The 18,862-nt window shown below is 49.6% G+C and overlaps 9 protein-coding genes across 9 annotated transcripts; 4 read left to right on the forward strand and 5 right to left on the reverse strand.

Annotated features, from left to right (window-relative positions):
• Positions 1 to 588: 588 nt before the first annotated feature.
• Positions 589 to 1,471, reverse strand: T069G_05068 (uncharacterized protein; the record flags this gene model as incomplete). Its single annotated transcript, XM_056172278.1, has 2 exons — positions 589 to 1,289; positions 1,345 to 1,471. 2 exons carry the CDS (start codon positions 1,469 to 1,471, stop codon positions 589 to 591), a joined length of 828 nt encoding a protein of 275 aa, XP_056029136.1.
• A 2,103-nt stretch (positions 1,472 to 3,574) lies between these two features.
• On the reverse strand, positions 3,575 to 4,438 carry T069G_05069 (uncharacterized protein; the record flags this gene model as incomplete). The annotated part of the gene is made up of 1 exon (XM_056172279.1): positions 3,575 to 4,438. One exon carries the CDS (start codon positions 4,436 to 4,438, stop codon positions 3,575 to 3,577), a length of 864 nt encoding a protein of 287 aa, XP_056029137.1.
• Positions 4,439 to 5,077: 639 nt separating this feature from the next.
• Positions 5,078 to 5,957, reverse strand: T069G_05070 (short chain dehydrogenase domain-containing protein; the record flags this gene model as incomplete). Its single annotated transcript, XM_056172280.1, has 2 exons — positions 5,078 to 5,848; positions 5,916 to 5,957. 2 exons carry the CDS (start codon positions 5,955 to 5,957, stop codon positions 5,078 to 5,080), a joined length of 813 nt encoding a protein of 270 aa, XP_056029138.1.
• Positions 5,958 to 6,883: 926 nt separating this feature from the next.
• On the forward strand, positions 6,884 to 8,473 carry T069G_05071 (fungal specific transcription factor domain-containing protein; the record flags this gene model as incomplete). The annotated part of the gene is made up of 4 exons (XM_056172281.1): positions 6,884 to 7,019; positions 7,097 to 7,192; positions 7,261 to 7,787; positions 7,889 to 8,473. 4 exons carry the CDS (start codon positions 6,884 to 6,886, stop codon positions 8,471 to 8,473), a joined length of 1,344 nt encoding a protein of 447 aa, XP_056029139.1.
• An 83-nt stretch (positions 8,474 to 8,556) lies between these two features.
• On the reverse strand, positions 8,557 to 9,442 carry T069G_05072 (NAD(P)H-binding domain-containing protein; the record flags this gene model as incomplete). The annotated part of the gene is made up of 3 exons (XM_056172282.1): positions 8,557 to 8,832; positions 8,929 to 9,133; positions 9,219 to 9,442. 3 exons carry the CDS (start codon positions 9,440 to 9,442, stop codon positions 8,557 to 8,559), a joined length of 705 nt encoding a protein of 234 aa, XP_056029140.1.
• Positions 9,443 to 10,234: 792 nt separating this feature from the next.
• T069G_05073 (uncharacterized protein) lies at positions 10,235 to 11,320 on the forward strand (the record flags this gene model as incomplete). Its single annotated transcript, XM_056172283.1, has 1 exon — positions 10,235 to 11,320. The coding sequence occupies one exon, from the start codon at positions 10,235 to 10,237 to the stop codon at positions 11,318 to 11,320; it is 1,086 nt and encodes a 361-aa protein (XP_056029141.1).
• A 554-nt stretch (positions 11,321 to 11,874) lies between these two features.
• Positions 11,875 to 13,969, forward strand: T069G_05074 (major facilitator superfamily domain-containing protein; the record flags this gene model as incomplete). The annotated part of the gene is made up of 7 exons (XM_056172284.1): positions 11,875 to 12,033; positions 12,125 to 12,236; positions 12,352 to 12,518; positions 12,581 to 12,617; positions 12,696 to 12,764; positions 12,816 to 13,516; positions 13,586 to 13,969. The coding sequence occupies 7 exons, from the start codon at positions 11,875 to 11,877 to the stop codon at positions 13,967 to 13,969; spliced, it is 1,629 nt and encodes a 542-aa protein (XP_056029142.1).
• Positions 13,970 to 15,414: 1,445 nt separating this feature from the next.
• On the reverse strand, positions 15,415 to 16,523 carry T069G_05075 (uncharacterized protein; the record flags this gene model as incomplete). The annotated part of the gene is made up of 4 exons (XM_056172285.1): positions 15,415 to 15,425; positions 15,493 to 15,530; positions 16,216 to 16,273; positions 16,343 to 16,523. The coding sequence occupies 4 exons, from the start codon at positions 16,521 to 16,523 to the stop codon at positions 15,415 to 15,417; spliced, it is 288 nt and encodes a 95-aa protein (XP_056029143.1).
• Positions 16,524 to 17,086: 563 nt separating this feature from the next.
• On the forward strand, positions 17,087 to 18,141 carry T069G_05076 (uncharacterized protein; the record flags this gene model as incomplete). The annotated part of the gene is made up of 2 exons (XM_056172286.1): positions 17,087 to 17,645; positions 17,873 to 18,141. 2 exons carry the CDS (start codon positions 17,087 to 17,089, stop codon positions 18,139 to 18,141), a joined length of 828 nt encoding a protein of 275 aa, XP_056029144.1.
• Between the last annotated feature and the right edge of the window lie 721 nt (positions 18,142 to 18,862).

Here is an 18,862-nt window from a genome sequence, read left to right on the forward strand (position 1 = left end):
TCATACCATAGAATTTACACGCAGACTTTCACCTGCAAGGCACAAAGCCATCTACCATGATCAAGAATTACATCTACATCAATATAAAGAAATATACCAAAGCGTACATCAAGACAATTGTAAACATACCAAAACACACAACATCACAAATACCAAAGCACAAGACAGTCAAATTCATGATAACAAGGCCTGAAAAGTCAACATCAACATCAAGGCGCTCGGCCCATTAAATGTATACGTCATTAGAAACTTAAACTATTTTTTTTCTTGAGTGGCCCATCATGAAAAGAGTCGTCCGAATAGCTTGAATACTCCCCCATGTTTTCCAAAGCAGCGCGCGCGTAAAAGAGAAAGACACAAAAGACAAAAACGCCGTTGGAAATGACCCGCAAAGTATCGCCTGTAATAATGCCCCGTCTCCAAAAGCTTTAAAAAAACAAAACAACAACTCAAACACGGTATGCAATCCCGCCAAAGGCCCCGCTGGCTACATTATTCGCAAAACGTCGAGCAAGATGTGTCTGGTAGGTGAAGCTAGACCAATCGAGCAGTATGCGGATATGTAAAATGCGCAGTCGTGGGACATGATTAGTTGATGTCGAGGCCGGAAACAAACCAAGTAAAGCTGAGCACGGTTACCAGGCCCATAGTGATGGCAAAGCCGAGAACGTGGTGGTCAAACTTGGAAAGGGCTGCGTTGCAGGCGTCGCAATGCCACTCGGGGAAGGGAACGTATGGCTGCGGGGTGTACAGACCAAAGGTGAAGGTGTTAAAGGTGCCCAAGTAGCCAGGGTCGGGAATGGAGGTGATGGCGGCATCGGAATCCTTGATGATGAGGGTGTACATGGCGACGGGGAAGGGCTGGTCGGCCGGGGTTGGGTTGGCGCTGCTGTCCCAAACGAATTCAACAGAGGTCTTGAAGGTCATGTTTGAGGTGAGGGTCCAGGTCTCGGAGGCTTGTGAGCAGCTGATGAGAACATCGACGGCGGTTGGGGTGCCAAGGAGGTTTGTGTAATTCCAGCCCCAGGTGACGTAGTCGTCAATCTTGTACAGGGCACTGCCAGCGAAAACATTGGGTGTCTGCATGACAACATTTCCTGGAGGAGCCTCGGGATCAAACTGGGTATGGTGAGCAGCCTTTTTGGTAGTGGTCGTCTTCTTATGGCCACTATCACTCGTCTTTGATGAGCCACCCTTCTTGCCCGATTCGCTTGGCTGGGTTGGCTGGGCCGTGTTTCCTTCTTCGTTTGGTGGGTTGGTTGGGCTGGTTGGGTTTGCTGTGTTTCCCTCTGCGGAACGTGTCAAAACACCTTCATCAAAAGCATGCAGACGTTTAATACATACCACTACCCTTATCGGCACGAACAACGAGCGCGTCAAGCTCGGGCAGCCAGCCCGGCCAAGCTGAGACCAGAGGGGCAGCCGAGGAAAGGCACAGGGCCAGTCGCATCAATGTCGCAGTGGGACGCATTTTGTTGAGAGTATGGGATTGTTTGGAGTGTAAACAGCAGGGTAAAATAAACACAGACCAGGCAGCCTGTCGCTAGCGTATGTCGTTTCAAGGTATTGAAACCTCCGTTTTCTGGTTTGGACGATGCTGAATATATTAAAAGAATGCGGTTGCTGGGCCCAAGGAGAAAAAAAAGTTGATGATGCTGTGGTTAAACAAGACAATGGCAAGCAACCCCTTGGCGGATAGATCGAAAGGTTTGTGGCTGTACAACAAGCGGGTCGGATCGTGGGCAGGTCGACGGGCGAATAAACAATCCGCGGCAGAAAAGCAAGTTGCAGCAGGAGCGGACAAAGCGAGTGTCTGGACAGAAAAGTCGTCGGTCAGGATGGAGAGGCGAAAGCGAGAGACGATGAAGAAGCAACAAAAAAAGCTTTTGCGCTGGCGAGGCGATGGCGATGAAGAGAAGAAGGGAGGAAAAGGGGAGGAGAACGAATGAGTACAAAACGCCGAGATTTCCTTCTTGCTCATGTTCCGTGTACCGACTCTACAAGGGCCAAGGTACCCCGTGGATGTACCTCGTAGTTCCCGAGCTGCGGGCTGCGACCAGAAGACAATGCACCGCGCCATTGCCGAGAGAGGATTAGCGGTAGATGCGTTAGACAGGGGTAATTGGGTGAGCCCTTGCCGGATGAGGGATGGCGTAGGTATAAATAAAAAGCAAAATCTCGCCCTTGGCCGAAGCCAGCAAGGGGGGAGTACTTGGGAGATGTATGGAGAGTGCAGCCATATTACATGTACCTACGGTGATGCTTGAACGATGAGATGAGAGCTGAGAGCTGGGAGAGCCTGCAGACGGTGGTTCCAGAGGATCCGAAGGGCCTACGTAGGGTACTTAACAGTACTGAGCTCGCAAGTACCTACCGTCTGTAAAAGAAAAAGAGAGAGGTGTGAATGCGTGATGAAGATGAGAGTGCAAGTAAGTAACACCACCACTACACTACAACTTCACTAACACTACAGTAAGACTCAGTCGTACGATCACACACAGTTATAAAAAGAAATTCTCCTGCACAGCAAAAACAGCTACGGAGAATTTGATTCGATGGGCTCCCCGATTTATTTTTACCTTTTTGCATGTGTCCTCGTGTCTTGTGTCTGGCTCTTCGTATTCCCTCGCTGCTACAAATGGTGTGCATGCCAGACCCAGCTCCGCCGCTGCCCACCCACCGTAGCGCCACAGGTCTCCTGCGTTAGCTTTCCAGCAGCCACGCCCATATCTAGCCATAACAAAACATACGCTGCCAGCTAATACGAGGACCACCCTTTTTGGTGGCACCGTGGCGATGCATCGCCGCGCGGGTGGATCGCTGGCGCTTACAAGCAACGAGCTTAGTCTTGCAGCAAGCACAGAAAAGCTGATGCTGGATGCTCGAGGATCCATGCGTGACAATTTGCAGTTCGTATTGGGCGGGAGTGCCACCAGACAGGCTGCAAGTCATCATCAGATGGCCCCAGACTCTATATATATAGGTATGTACTCTGCAGTACTCGTAGTTGTCCATAGGTATTACCCGGCATGTATTTATATCAATGCCTAGCCCAGCAAGCAAGAGGCGCGTCGCAGCTCGCGTCAGCTCATCCATTTTAGTGCTGCGGGGTGTCGCCAGGTGTTTAATTTAGTCCACTGGAATTGACTGCATCCCTACAGTCAGGTACGAGTACCTACTACTAAGCTATCTTGCTATCCTAGGTTATCCCGGGACAACTACTAGAAGCTCGCTTGGGCATACCTGAATTTGGGAACCAACATCCTACATGTAGGAACCTGGCACCCAAGCATTTATTTGACGCCCTCACGAGAAGGAGGTAATCCTAGATCTTAGGTAGTCTTCGTAATATTCTACCTATTAACTAGTATCACATACCTAGCTGCGAATAAGTAGAGCTATAGATAGGTACGTAACGCATATACAGTACAAGGTATGTAGCATTTGCATAGGTAGGTAATGTAAACCAACCGCCAAAATCAATAAGCAGACTTGATCGTGTATTAGTGTGCGAAAATGCCAATTTTCGAAATTCTACTTAGGACCTAAGTACATGGTATATTTCTCCTCTCTACTACCTTATGCCTTCTTTGTTCTCCTTATGCATGAGACCGACGTAATTTTCCAACTTAAGATCGTCCAACATTATCTCCCCCTTACTTCTCATGTCTGCCAGCTCTGGGATATCAATCTCTTTGATCATGAATAATTTTGAATCAATATTGACCGGGTCAACAAGTTCTGACTGCCCTGTGCCAACCAGCTTCTCCATCATGTTTATCGTCCCAGCTTGCAGATTTGTTGTTGTTTCGATCTTTATTTTCATCACAAACCTGCCGTCGCCTCTCCGGCGCACTATCACGGCTGTCTGTAAGAGATGGGGCACTCCTTGTTTCTTTAAAGAGTGCTCATTAAGCTTCCATATAACGCTGTTCCATGTGCCATCCATGCTGAGTCTAGTATTGAATCTAGTAGCACTTAGCTTGGTGCAATAACTTGCCATTGATGTAGCCGACACCATCCACTGCCTTCCCGCTTCAAATTGGAAAGGTAGCCCTTCGGTCCTGAGGGCCATGTTACCTTCGCGTCGAATGTCGGGGTTTTCCGTGACAATGTCAAATCTTTGTTGCCTGGCAGGCCAAACAGAGACCACTTGTGGATCATAGGCAATTCGTGACTGCTCGTCGCTGAACTCGACCCTGATTTCGGCCGAAGTGAGTCTTTGAGAACTATCATCCTCGAGCCCGGTGAACATGAAGCAGAAAATGAGAAGCGTTCCATTTCCGCCAGTCTTCAATTTACCACTGCATACTAGCAGCAACTCCGGCTGGGCAAATAAAGACGGTCCATTGTTTCCACGGGTTTGGATGGCATCGCTGGAGTCTTTCCCTTTGGGATCCTTCTCGATCTCTTCGAGCGGGATGGAGAGGCGATACATGCGGGGCGTTTGGATACGGTAAGAAGCTGATTATCTGATGATGAAGTTTAGACGTTTCTTTAGTTAGGGGGGGAATCATGAAGAAGAGAAAATAAAACATTAGGTCGGGAGAAACAAGAATGCCACATCATTGAGGCCCCTGTGTTGCTTTGTCCATGTTGAGAACCTATCCCTTTGTGTGCCATAAGGTGCCACCTATGTACCATATCCGCTTTTCTTCTATATTGAAAGCAGAATCCTCAATTTTTGACTCTTTGATTAGCTACAGCTTTCAAGAGTACTTAGGTGGCACCTTATGGCACTCAAAGGGATGGGATGCCGACGTCGGCATGCTCCAAACAGGAGAGGGCTACACACGGACCGTACGCACTTCTAGAGGTATGGCAAGTATGATTTTGGTGGAGATTGGTGTTGATATTTATGGGGAGAGAAACAAGGACAATGTTGACTCGTGGTAGACGGCGTGAGTAGGTATCATAAGCTTTTGTAGTAAGTTGGGATTTTATAATTACTATAGATTTAATTTAATGTTTTATATAAAGAGATGTTAGAAGATTAAAGAGTTTAATAAGCATTCATTAACTAAGAAGTCTTATATATGAATCTTTGCAACGCAGCAATTATATTTTCTTTGTATCTTTACAACCACTGCTGGTTGCCAAAATGCGACACAAATCCTCCAGCATCTTTCTCAATAGTAGCATTATGCACAACCTTGAGCACGTCTGTGACTGCTTCCGAGGGCGGTACAGGCCCAGTGAAGTTGGGCTGATACTTTTGAAACGCCGCTCCCATAGCCATGAGATTGTTTTGCTGCTTTTCGTTTGGATTGACTAAGTGGCCCGTGTCGACTGTCCCTGGGCATACAGCCAGAAAAAGGATTCCTTCATCAATATACTGCGCTTGGAATTTTGTAATGAGCGTGTTCAGAGCCCCTTTGCTGACTGCGTAAGGGTAGCCGAGAGTCAGCTTCCACTTGGTGGTCATGGTTGGCTCGGCCAAGCCTGACGAGATGGCAATGACCTTTTTCGCAGTGCCTTTCCGGACAAGCGGAACAACAAGGTTAAACAGATGCGCGTTACCAACAACGTTTATGCGGAATAGGTCCAACATGTCTTCTTCTAGCAGCTTAGGGTCCGCCAAGCCCAGATCCTGGACATCGTCCAGGCCGGACCAGTCCGAGATCTTGCCTGCGTTGGCAATGACGTAGTCAAGTGTACCATTGGTTATCTCGGATATGATGGCGACAGCGGCTTGAAGGTCTTTGATATTGGTTATGTCGGCCTGGACAACAGTGATATTGGAGGCAGTAATCTCCGCGGCTATCTTCCTCTCTGTTGCCTCTTTGTCGCGGACCAGAGCAATAACAATGTTATTGGCATCGGCGGATAGCTGCCGAACGAACTCAAACTTGAAGAGTAGTAGGATACCGTCAGTTGATACTTTCGACAATCGTAGGTGTCTAGCAGATACGTACTCCAATGCCTCGCGAAGCGCCAGTAACAAGATAAGAGGCCATGTCGACAGCTATTTACGAGAGCTAGTGAGAAATACGTGCTTCGGCTACAATTCAATCTAGGCGCTGTTGATCGTGGTGGTCATTTATGTGTGGGATATGAGCGGGAAAGCGTCGCGGTTTATACATTGTCAAGACATGGCATGATCCACAGCTTTGACACCGATTGTTGGCTGTGATGAAATATCTAGCATCTTCCACGGAGATGCATGGAGTTTCAACCACTTGGAATAGACAGCATTCTCGCGGATAGTTGCTAGACGGCGGAGTTGCAAGGCCTTTGCTTCAGGTTCATGATTGTCTTGAACTCGGGCATCAGTTGCGGCCCCCGCGACGAGGACGAAGTGGAATCTCAAAGCTCGTGGAAAGTTGCCCTGGTGGATTCGGCTGGTTCCGATCTAGCTCCTTGATTGGTCTTGTACCTAAGCTCAACTAGGGGGGCTTCATCCTTCATCGGGTTTATGCTAGGCCTAAGCCCGGGGAAGCCCGAGGCCGCCCTTCCTGATGGAGCTGACGGGGAACCAAACTTGTCGGAGTTTCACTAGACATCTTTTGCTTAGCTATCGACTGCTCTCTTCTGCGCATACTTTCTCTCTCGCTTAAACCTCAGCTTCGCAAAAAGTTGACTCACTCACGTATTCCAGCCACACTCAAACTATATGGCGTCGTATGCAACTGACCAACAGAAAAAGACTGGAAGAGGATGTTGGACTTGCAAAGGTAGGTAAAAGCTTCAACCCTTGCACTAATGCTTTAAGATGGATACATGTATACTAACAGGAGACCCCGAATGGAACTGACATGCAGATCGCCGGGTTGCCTGCGACCGCCAGGCCCCCAATTGTTCAAAATGCATCAGGTCTAATCGGGAATGTTTGGGCTATGGCGTGCGACTCTCATGGCCACGAACCAGTGATTCCAAAAGAGCCATGGTAGCCATGTCAAGCACGCGCTCTCTCCTGGCACAAGGAGTCGCAAAGCGCCGCTCGACATTGATGTTGATACACACATCTTCCAGAGACATCGACATGTATCACTATCTTCGAAAGCTGCGAAATGTAAAACGTAAGTTTCTTTTCACAATTGTAGTTGGTCAATAACATCGTACGAGTCCACAGCGGGCTGATAGCTGACAAACTCAGATGAGAGACAGCCGGTCCGCTTCGTCTTCCCTCCACCACCTCTGCCCTGGTCTCCAGTTAATCCCGACTCCAACACTCTAGGACTAGTAGACTATTGTAAGACTCTTGTTCTCGAAATCCATTCGGCGCTTGGGGCCACTATCGCTGACTCTCTTCTCGTGCAGTTGCCAATGTGTCTTACTCCACGCTGTCCGTTTTGGGGGTTGATGCCCGACGTCTGAGAAATCTCTTGCTTCGTATGACTGTTTCCAGCAACACACTCCCCACCTTCGCGCTCAAATCATCGCTGCTGGCCGTATCTTCGCTGCATCGTGACGGTCTGCGGGACTTGGCTTTCCGGTATAAAATCGCTGCCATCAACGCCCTGGCGGAGTCGGCCAAGTCTGGACGCCCAGGTGCCTTGGAATCTGCGCAGCATGCTGCTACCTGCATGCTTTTGGCCACTTTTGAGACCCAGCACCACTCCGAGTCTTCAGGCCAATGGGTGCTTTATGTTGACAGTGCCAAGCACATTGTCCAGACCACAGGTCTTGACCAACGATCAGATCAAGCCGAGCTCAATCCTCTTCTAGATTGGATTTACTATTTGGACGTTATGTCGTGGTTTGTCATGCGGCATTGGCGCCATCCTTCCACATTGCCACATTCGACTACAGACAAGATTTCTCTGAGTCGTGGGAAATCTCCCTTGGTAAGCACAGCCGAGCACCACAGGCACATTCATCACATACATACATGTACACAATCGCCAGCATCAAGGTGGCCTGGGCTGACTCCCGTCTGCTTCTATAGTTACTGAATCGCCCCACCTCAATTCGCACAGTTTTGGAACCTATTGCCGCCGTCTGCGATATTCTCGTAGAGCCCCATGATCCTCGAGCTCAGGCTGTTGAGTACCAAAGTCGACTTCGCTCACTAGAGAGTACACTTATCAATGACCCTGTGGCCAAGACCACTATAACAGGATTAGATGAGAGAGAAGACGACATTATAACAGAGCTTTATCAGCTCGCAACCCTTGTCTACCTTTTCAATGGAACAGCAAGTTCTTGTATTCCAGATCATCAGCTCGACGGCTTGGTCGATCGCGGATTTTACCTCATCAGAAAGCTCAGCACGTGCGAGCGAGCTTTCCCGCTTCTGATACTTGGTTCTGAAGCACGCAATGATGAGGAACGAATGCTCTTGCTCGAGCTTGTTCATAAGACTGAGGCAAAACACAACGAAAGCAGCCTCATGCGTATAAGAGCGGGCCTTGAGATGGTGTGGTCACAGCGAGACCTTGAAGCCGATGAAGATGAATACAGCGACCTAAGCTACCTCCACAGACTAGACACTGTCATCGGCTCCGCATGTACACTGCCATTCATTTCATAAACATATGAAATAGGGGTCATGTTTCGAAAGGAAAGTCTTTAATATCTGTAGCACCGGGGTACATGTAACGCCTGGTCCCGGCTTCATCGTTTACCACTCTCTTCGATCGCCTTTGTCCCAATCCTCTTCAGATCCACAATCCCCAAGTGTTCCTTCTCAAAGCCAGTTACAACCTGGTCCAGCATCGCAGCTGCGACTGTTTGTACTGGCAGGGTACCAAATGGCGTCAAGCGGAAGACCAGGCCAATAACAGTCCTGAGAGGGCTAAACGGGCCACCGGTCATGAAGCCAGGCTTGGCCACGCACGCGTCGATTTTGTTTTCTCGGGCGTATGCAAGAACCTTTTCTTCCGTCTCGGCCTATTGCAGAATCTAATAGTTAGTACTCTATCATCTGATGTCTTTGCACAGCATCCTCATGGGGCACGAAAAGAAAATAGAGGGTATGTGCTATACACGCATCTGCAAATACTCGATCATGAATGGCGGTTTCTTCTCCGAATCCGCCTCAAACGGGTCACCCATGTACAAGAAGCGGAACTCTGGCGCTGGATTGGTCTCACGGAACGCCTTCATTCCGGACAGTGTGCTGGTCTGACAGATGCGGACCACCTCCTCGAAGGGATATTTGCGGAGATTGGGTGGTGTGATGCCGACAGTCCTGCGGCGAGAGCCGTGTTAGTTGTAATTTGTACCCATATGTCATCGCAGGAGGAAGACTTTGAAGCTACGAGAAGGACCCGTACCATATGCAAGCGTTAGCACCTGCAAGCTCCTTTTTAACATCATCAGGATACTCTCCATAGTCGCTAATGACTACACTCTTCAACTTGGCCGCATTTTCACCGTCAGGGGCAGTAACGGGTTTGTGAGATAGGGCGACGAGACTTGTGACATCGGGTCGGCGCAAAGCCTGGCTGATGAGTTCCGTTGCAACAAAGCCACTGGCCCCGACAATGATGAGTTTCATATTTCCAACTTGGATGCTGTCCGTGGACTGCACCTGGCGGCTTTCAGTCACGATATGTGGATGGGAAAGGCCGGTTACAACTAACTGAGTCGTTTCGTGGATGGCATCAAAGGCACATGTTTGTAGGAATCAACGCAGACATTTTGGTCCGGGCCATTAATACATGTAACTACATGCAACTTTGAATGCCGTACCATCATATATGCCAAGGCTACATGTAGTCGGTCGATACAGTTCCGAATGCCGCCTCTTGCGGCCCCTGAATAGTAATCACTGTCGACCGTTGTGATCGATTAGTAAACACAAAGTATTTCCCTGTCAGCGGTGTTCCTACGTCCAGGTGGCACTCTTTTGATTGCGTACAACAGAATGTGGCTTGTTTCCCGTCTTGCGGTGATTTGAAGAAGCTTCTCGCCCGTTGCTCCGCAAATCCATACTCTCTCTCGCCATACACATCTTGCAATGCTCGCCTCGTCCCTAGATAACCAGGCAACGGGACGACAAGTATGATGGATATGCCTGTAGTACATGCAAATTTGCCTGATGGGCCTATTAGGAGAGCACGTCGTGGCCAGGGGCTGAACCGTGAGGGTCCAAAAGACGCAGCTGAGTCGCTTCGGGTATGTTCTTCGGGGTCAACACGTCAAGAGTCCGTCTCACCCGAATATTTGCACATGGCAGACTCGCCGCGAGAAGAATCGCAAGGCCCAAATCTCGTTACGGCAGCGCAAGCGGGTGGCCCAACAAGCCATCGAGACCCGTGTCGTAAGAACAGAGGAGACGGTGGCAAAGATGGCCGGCGGCATCATAGAACTGGCCGATCAGCTGCTGCAGTCCAAGGCGGCGAAGCTCGATTCTGACCTGATGCAGACGCTCAGGACATGCCTACGGCGCAACCTCACCTTGGTCAGTATACCAGAGGTCAGTATACCGGAGCAGGTAGAGTCCGATCGAGCACCGGCAGGACTAGGAGACAGCAATCCACCGGACAAACTGCTTGCCATTACGGGTCCAGATCCAGACATCCAGGCTACATGTAATCCGCCACCACCAAGCAACCATGGTGTAGGGGAACAGGAACACAACTACAACCCACCCGTGCAAAACGTCCTGGGCAATGGCTGGATGGGCCATTTTCCGCTGCCGAATGGCGGTGCCTCTGTCGAGGGGACCAGGCAAATCTCTCAGCCGGACTCTCTGAGTATCAACATCATCCACTTCGCCATGCGACGGGCGTACTTTGCTCTTGTCGCGGCAGGTAGCCCTGCCCACAGCCTGGCTCTGTGGGCCTTCAAGTCCAGCCTCCAGCAGCGCTCTCGCGAGGAGGTGCTATTGAATCTTCGCTGGGTTCTTGGCCCAGGCCATGCCACGCTCCATCAACTGGCCAAACGTCCGCTCCAAGCCCTTGATGCCCCGAAAAACGTCCCCACGCTCCACCCTCTGGTCGATGATGCAGCGATGCAATCCTTCAAGGACTTGTACCCTCAGGAGACGGAGCCGTTCCTGAGTGCCCAAGATGTCCAGGAGCTCCTAGTGTACAATGGGCTTCGCTACATCGACAACGACGTCCTGGAGCTATTCATCCAGATAGATGCTGATGGACGATGGGTCATGCCCTTTCCAGAGGCTCGTCCCATCCGGCAGCCTTCGGATTTCCTCAACCCGGATGTCTTTTTCCCGTCCTCGAGGGCCACCACCCGCTCCCAAGGCGGAGTTGGGTCCCGCTCTCCCAGGATGACACACATCTACATCTCCCAGTCAACATTTCTGTACCATCTATCCAGCTTTACCGTATGCCTGGCTCACGGACCAGCATTTGTGAGGGCTTGTGTACAGCAGGTGATCAAGGCTTCTCTGATTGACCTTGAAGTGGGCTAGAATCCTGAGGACGACGCCGGACTTGGTATATGAAATTTCCCCCTGGTTTCAGAGGGACAGCGAGAGAATAGCCTGCTTAGAGGAACACAGTCACCAGCTTGTACTAATCTCTCGTCTCGTGCAGGTGGAATTAGTAGTCAGCGCGGAACGGACATTGCGTGCGGTGTCTCCTCGACGGTCCGTTTCGTGACGCCTCCACCCCGACGGGAGGCGTTGAATACAGGTAAGCTTTCTCTTCCAAAGGACGGTATCTCAAGACACATGCAGTCTTGACAAATTCGGTTCCAGTACACCTTGAGGTACGGGGTTCGGGACGGAATTCGCCAACAATGGGCGACATTGTAGCAATCGTTGAAGTATTTTGGAACGCCTGCGGTCTCCTGGTCGGAGAGTTTTGCGCAACTCACAATGTATCTACATGTTAGGGGGTTTGGTGCCAACGCATAAGTATGTAGCCTGCTTTTGTTTTCCGTTCGACTCTCTTCTTCACACTAGCTCAGCATGTCAACTTTTGCACCCAATCATACGCATATCCCGAGTGAGCAACAGCTACGATGGAAAAGTCGGCAGAGGCCGGTGTTGAGTCCCCCCAGATATCTTGTCCGTCGGACCAGCAACTTACTACAGATGGTGTCAACCCGGCCACAGAAAAGTCCACGGAGGCGCACCAGTCAGAAGCAGAGGAAGATTCACACTGGATCACAGGGAGAAAGGTATGTAGCTCAAGTCCTAGACTATTCCGCCATTGCACGGTAGGTCAAGGATTCCTGATTAGGTATATGTACTGAAACTCTCGTTGCCCAGCTGCTTGCCATCATGGTCTGTATAACCGCCGTGTTGTTCCTCGTGTTCCTGGACACTGCCATCATTTCCACTGCCATCCCCAAAATCACGGACGAGTTTCATTCCCTCCACGGTTTGTGATCCCCCCCCCCCCCCCCCCCCCCCCCCCTGAGACCCTATTTTCCTCCCACTCGAGTGCCGGACCACATGTGGCTGAGAGTCATTCTGACCATGTCGATTTTCCATAGATGTGGGATGGTATGGGTCAGGCTTCCAACTGCCCTCAGCGGCAATACAGCCCCTGACTGGAAAAATATACTCGAAATTCAGGAACAAGTGGACCTTCTTAAGCTTCTTCCTCCTCTTCGAGATTGGATCTGTAATTTGCGGGGCGGCCACGTCCTCTACGATGCTCGTATGTAACATACTTCACTTTCCCATACGTTTCTTGGACAGAGAGCTAACCTACAAGCCCAGATTGTCGGACGAGCGGTGGCAGGGATGGGAAGCGCTGGTACGTCTTGATCTCGACCACAGTGACCTGTTTACTCGTCCAAGACAAACTTATTAACAGTATACATGTACCATAAAGGCCTATTGACCGGGGGGTTAATCATCATCTCCGCCTGCGTCCCGTTGCACCGTCGGCCGGTCCTAGTTGGTGTGATGCTGGGCGTCTCACAGCTGGGCATCGTCTCGGGGCCCTTGATAGGAGGCGCTCTGACCGAGTACACAACCTGGCGGTGGTGCTTCTACATCAATGTCCCCATCGGCGCGGTGGTCGTCTTGTTCATGATATTCGTCGTCATCCCCGACGGCAGCGTCAAGGCCGGGCCTCTGACTGTCCTGCGCTCTATCCATCGCGAGCTGGATCTCGTCGGGTTTGCCCTGTTGGCCCCGGCCGTCATTCAGCTCCTCCTGGCGCTGCAGTACGGCGGCAACCAGTTCAGCTGGAACTCGTCCCAAGTCATTGGGCTCTTCTGCGGTGCCGGCGCCACCGGCCTCGTCTTTTGCGCCTGGCTGCTGCACCGCGGCGACGAAGCCCTCATACCACCGTCGCTGGCGGGCACATCTGCCGTCTGGTCAGCCTCCCTGACCCAGACGTCCTTGTTCACGACCGTCTTCTTGGCAGCTTACTTCATTCCCATATACTTTCAGACCGTCAAGGGCGCGAGCCCTCTGCTGTCGGGGGTCTACATGCTGCCCGCCATCTTCGCGCAACTCTTGGGAGCCGTCTTGTCAGGGGCAATGGTCCAGAGGACGGGCTACGTTATTCCCTATGCGCTCGCCGCTTCTGCGCTCACGGCTATCGGCAATGGCCTGCTCGCCCTCTATTCGCCTTCCACGTCCGTTGGCAAGTGGGTTGGCTACCAGCTGATTGCCGGTCTAGGACGCGGTCTTGGATTGCAGATGGTATGGTTTCAAGTCCCCCCAACAAGTTTGCAACAGCTATATAACTCATACTTTGACTCTCCTTTCTAGAGCTTGCTTGCCGTCCAGACGGCTCTCCAACAGTCTCTCGTTCCGGTTGCAACCTCGCTTGTCATCTTCGTACAGACTCTTGGCACGGCCGTCTTCCTGGCCGTCTCCAACACTCTTTTCGACCAGAGTCTTGTCAGCGAGCTGTCCGTGAACGCACCCAATGTCGACCCCACCCAAGTGATCGCTGCCGGAGCCACCGGGTTTCGAGGCCATGTGAACGTCGAGGACATCCCCGGCATCTTGTTGTCTTACTCGAACAGCATCGACCGTGTTTTTTATATCGCCGCTGCGCTTGGGGCTGTCGCATTCGTGACATCTAATTTCCTAGGGTGGATTGATTTGCGATCAAAGAAACCGGTTGCGGCGGGAACAGTGGAGGCGTGAGAGAGGCGTATTTACATGTAGATTCAGGGGCGTCGGGATGGTTCATGTATTTGTGTATACACAGATTTCTGGTTATATTTCTCCAAACAAGGGGACGTTTTTTTGTTTTTGACGCTATAGATTGTAATTACCTGTTAGTAACATCAAGTTAACTCTAGAAGAGCTATTGCGGATAGGGAACGAAGGTGGTAGTATCCTTGAATGGTTTCACTTGATCTTGACGATGCTGGGTGAGACCTTGAGTTTGACGGTAGTCAGCTCTACAAAACTTCACATTCCAGGATAATCTTTATTTAAGCAATAGGTGTTGATCTCTTACTAAAAAATAATACATCTATTTTACCTCCCCCGCGTGCCCGCGGTCTGCATAAGTCGCTTCGGTGGCAAGACACTCTCAACTCTTACTTTAACGACATCAGAAGGCTTTATGTTGTATTATATACTGCGCCCGGTGGGCTTTTAAATTAATCATGTCGACTTCTAAGTAAAGGCGTTTAACGTAACATATCCGAATGTGAAATTAGCAGGGGGAAGCCAGGGGGATTTAACTACTGCTTGAAAGACTGAGAGAATGGCTCTCAGGATGCCTTCCAAAGAGCCAACAGCAAGACATTCTCTCAAAACTAAAGCGTGCTTCCGGAATGTTACATCCAACAGCATCCGAGCTCGGTCCCGATGGTACCCAACAGCGTATCCATACTAACTACTTATCGAAAGACACCTCTCTTTTCTTCGTCTTTTTAACGCGCCGGTAGCTAGCAGATAAAGGTAGGCAAAGAACTAATTTTGGTTTAGCAACCAATCCAAGAGAACAAACTACAACGCTAGAACAACACAAACACCTGAGCTACAATATATAGTTGCATATATAGATTATACTACACGTAACTCTTTTATAGTAAAAACTGCAAAATAACAATATATTCAAAGATAATAGCCATTGCCTAGTAAAGCTCACTTGATCTTCTGCTTTATACGCCAAAGCCGTTTCTGTCAAACTGACCGTGAGTAGTCATCCAAATACGCGTAACAATCAAGGTCTAACTAACCGGAGTCGTTTCTTGCCCATGGGAGAGATCTCAGAGAAAAGGAGTGCATGTGTTCCGCAATGTGATCGATTAATTCTTTAGAATCCACTTGCCCTTCCTGGTCACATAAGGGACATTGAGTCATCTCAAAAGATGCCGGTCTAGTAGAAGCATCAACCAGCGTACAATACAGGTCTTCCGAGATACTATCGCCATGACTTTGCTTTGTATGTTTGAGAAATTCATCTAATGAGGTAAACAATGGAAACCTTTCAGTAGCACTCCGGCATGGTAAGCACTCCCAGCGCGGTGGATGATCGTTTTGCACATGGGTCATCCAATCACTTCGGTCAACGTACAGACGGTCAGGGCAGGGACAGTCTACAATGATGCACGTATACGGGCGTAAATCTCCCGTTAAATGCTTCCTATTGTTTAAGATCAGTATTGGAGTTCTGCGTGCGCGAGGCATGACGATTGCTTCTGTAGACTTACTCCCAATGTACTCCCTGATGAAACATGCTGGGAAGTACCTGATAACAGCAAGGACATTGAAAGTGCTCCACGCCGTCTTTTAGCGGAGGTGGACGAGGATACTCGATTTTCGCGGTTGTCAGTGTGACTTTGGTCTTTGCTAATTGGGACGACGCTGGCTTCCGTTGAAAATCTGCTGGAGTGATTGGTTCAAAAGAGGAAGCGGACTTCGCAGTCAAGATTGTTGAACTCTGATCTGTTTTGTCTTGTGTACTTTGAGAACCAAGCACTTCCCTTTGTCTACTGACTGCATCAACTGCGAGCTTCTTAGAATGTATCTCGGCGTATTGAAACCGGTTTCGTCGCCGAAGATTGGATAAAATCAGTCTTTCTTGGATAGGAGTAAGAAGTGCTGGATCTATATCGTAACTTTGTGGTCCGTCTTGACTTCCACGACCCAAGACAACAACTAGCAAGTGTTTGTAAAGGTCTTCATGGTCTTCTCTTTTGAACAGCCGATCTGCTTTTTGGTTTCGAGAGGCACTGCCGGCACTGTCGGATTTGAGAATTACTACAGCCAATCTTGATAACTGTTTGAGTATTTGCTCCACTTCTTCCTTAGAGGACTGTAGTGGAGAAGTATTCACCAAAGGATCATCCGATTCAGTTTCCGATTCAGAATCTGTTGAAGGTGGTGTTGACCATGGCGAGAACCCTCTTGGGGGCGATTGGGGTATTCCTGACTGTCCATCTTGCGTGCTTTCCTCATGAAAGTCGTCGGCGGGAATATCTTGGCCAGATGCTAAAAAAAAACTTCAGCGCTGGTTCTTATCACTTCGTAATCTGTCCAAAATTATGTGACGGAACTCACCAAGTGCTTTGCAGTTGTCAATTAGACCCTTCAGGAGGATAAGAAAGTTTTTAATCAGATCTCTAGTAAATAAATCCACAGAGAGCCTCTCATCCAGAGAGTCCTTGCCAGCAAAGACGCCGAGACCCGCGGCCCATAATCTGAAATTTGCCAGGCTATTCTCAGCCCATTCGTACTCCATTAAGGTCTGGACTTGGATACAAGCCTGTAAACTCTGACGGCATTCATCAGCAAGCTCAGATATGGAGTTTTCTGTAGATAGAGCGCCCTGTGAGGCTTGTGGCTCATCAGCCGCCGAGTCCGAATCCCCGTCAGTCAGAGGCCGGCACTGTCTTCGTGAATCATTAGGAGAGTCCATCGTCCCAAAATGTTGAAGAACATCTATGGATGGTAGATGCCATGTACAACAGCAGCACAGTAACCTTATTAATCCCCTCTTAAAACGCCCGAGGTAGGCTGCTGCATTTCTTTGATGTACTGTTTGCTGTATTTCTTTGATCACATGTTTGCCGTGTTTCTTTGATCAAAGTTATATCATGTTTCTTTGATCAAAGGGACTGTTATATTTCCTTAATGAGAGGACTGTCGTGTTCCTTTGATGCAAAGACCCCTTACACAAACCAGCGCTTGTGTACGCAACCTCAATCAACTTAACTGCTTTAACCTGCTTAACCTGCTGCGATTTTGTGACTCAGATTTGCTGTGGGCTCGGGAAGTAGAGGAAGTCCGTGACCAAAGCCCAAAATGGACAAGGATGATTCCGAAAGCTCGATAGAGTCACATATTGACAGCGCGAGCTCTGGGGTCCTCGAATCTGCAGAAACAAGTGTGCAGCCTCCGCCTCTAGAACCTATCGAGGAGCAGCAAGTAGAAGTTGTCTCTTACAACTCGCGCAAAGAGTCGACAGAAACCCTCTCAACCTCGTCCATTATAGAGCTATGTCAACAATGCACGTCGGCTTTCGAAACCTGTACGCACCATGAAAGCCTAATAAAGCTGAAGCGCGAGTGGGCGGGGGAACGCTTCTTCGACTTCAATATCTATATTAACTGCATCGGCGTCCGGTCCCCATCCAGGGCATTTCTTGATTATCGCCTCGACTCTGGGCAATCTACTCGGCTCCTGCTCTCGAATATTCTGACCATGCTCAAGAAGTTCCTTGCCGAGTGCATCAGCTGTGCAGAGGCACAGTCCGGCATCGATGCAGCCACCAAGAAGGTGGATACGTCGATCAAATGTTTGTCCCAAATAATGGAAGCCATTATTCGACCCGGCATACGATCACGCCTTCCGCAGGGCGACTGTAAGTTTAGGCCTGAAGAACACGAAGAGCTGAGGGCTTTTTTGGGCATCATGTGTTTGCGACAACACACCAAGAATGAGTTTGGCGTTGAAGCCCGATACGACGTATCCACGCTAGATGCACTGTCAACCGAGGAGTGCATAAAAATATCCCAGGAGCTCAAGCTGTCTAAGGTTCAACAACGGCTTATAGAAGTGAACTTGCGCAGAAGAAACCGCTTCTTACAGGCACAGAGCGCGATCAACAGGACAACGTTGACGACCCTATCAAGGCATCCACAACGCAAGGTAACTCATGGTTTCAGGAAGCTGAGAAGAAGGCTTCGCAACCTGCCATTGTGGCACTCACTGCACTCAGGCCCGCAGATCGATATCCCAGAGCACCAAAGTTGCCCCAAGGTGCAACAGCGTTCAAGCGCCCGTGCTGCTGCGAAACTCTACCGGCCGAGTTTGCTAATGACGACAAGCTGTGGAGGTACTACTCTCAAGTCTCATGATGAATAGTAGATGAAATAGAATTGACCTTCAAAATAGGGAGCACATCTTCGAAGATATTTCCCCTTATACATGTATTCTCCCAGACTGCCCGACACCATTCGACACTTACACCACGATCCCCGATTGGGAAACCCATTTTAAGACAACGCATCGGTGATGTTATGTTTGCAAAGAGTGTAAGAACCATAGCACCGCCTTCCCAGGCTTGGCGGCTTTGGCAGCGCACATACGAGCACAACATGCCGAGTCTGCATCCCCAGATTCTGCCGAGACTCTCTTGCTTGAGTCACTCGAGTCACCAGGCAAAACTATAGGCACAAGCCAATGCCCCCTTTGTGATTTAACCGGTCTCGCCCATTCGCAAGAGTTCATCCAGCATGTTCTTGGTTGCATCCACGATTTTTCGCTGTACTCGCTACCCTGGGACCGGCTATGCCAAGATTGAGTGTCTAAGCGTGTCTTGAAACGTTTCGTCTATTCTTCATCCCCTCTATAACAAGCGATCATAGGCCGAAAGAAAGTATCCGAAGCAAAAATAATGCACGGGCAGCTCTAACGCCGCAGATTGTGGCTTTTTAGGGGGACGAGATGCCTCCTCATTTAGCCCTAGAAGAACTGCAATGTCGTATTAGCTTTCAAATCAATAAAGGTGGATGATATTTATCAGATTTTGAAATGGCTCTCATCAAGTTCCCATAAGCACATTGCAGGCGATGATTG

Source organism: Trichoderma breve, chromosome 3, assembly GCF_028502605.1.
Source record: "Trichoderma breve strain T069 chromosome 3, whole genome shotgun sequence".
NCBI classification, from domain to species: Eukaryota; Fungi; Ascomycota; class Sordariomycetes; order Hypocreales; family Hypocreaceae; genus Trichoderma; species Trichoderma breve.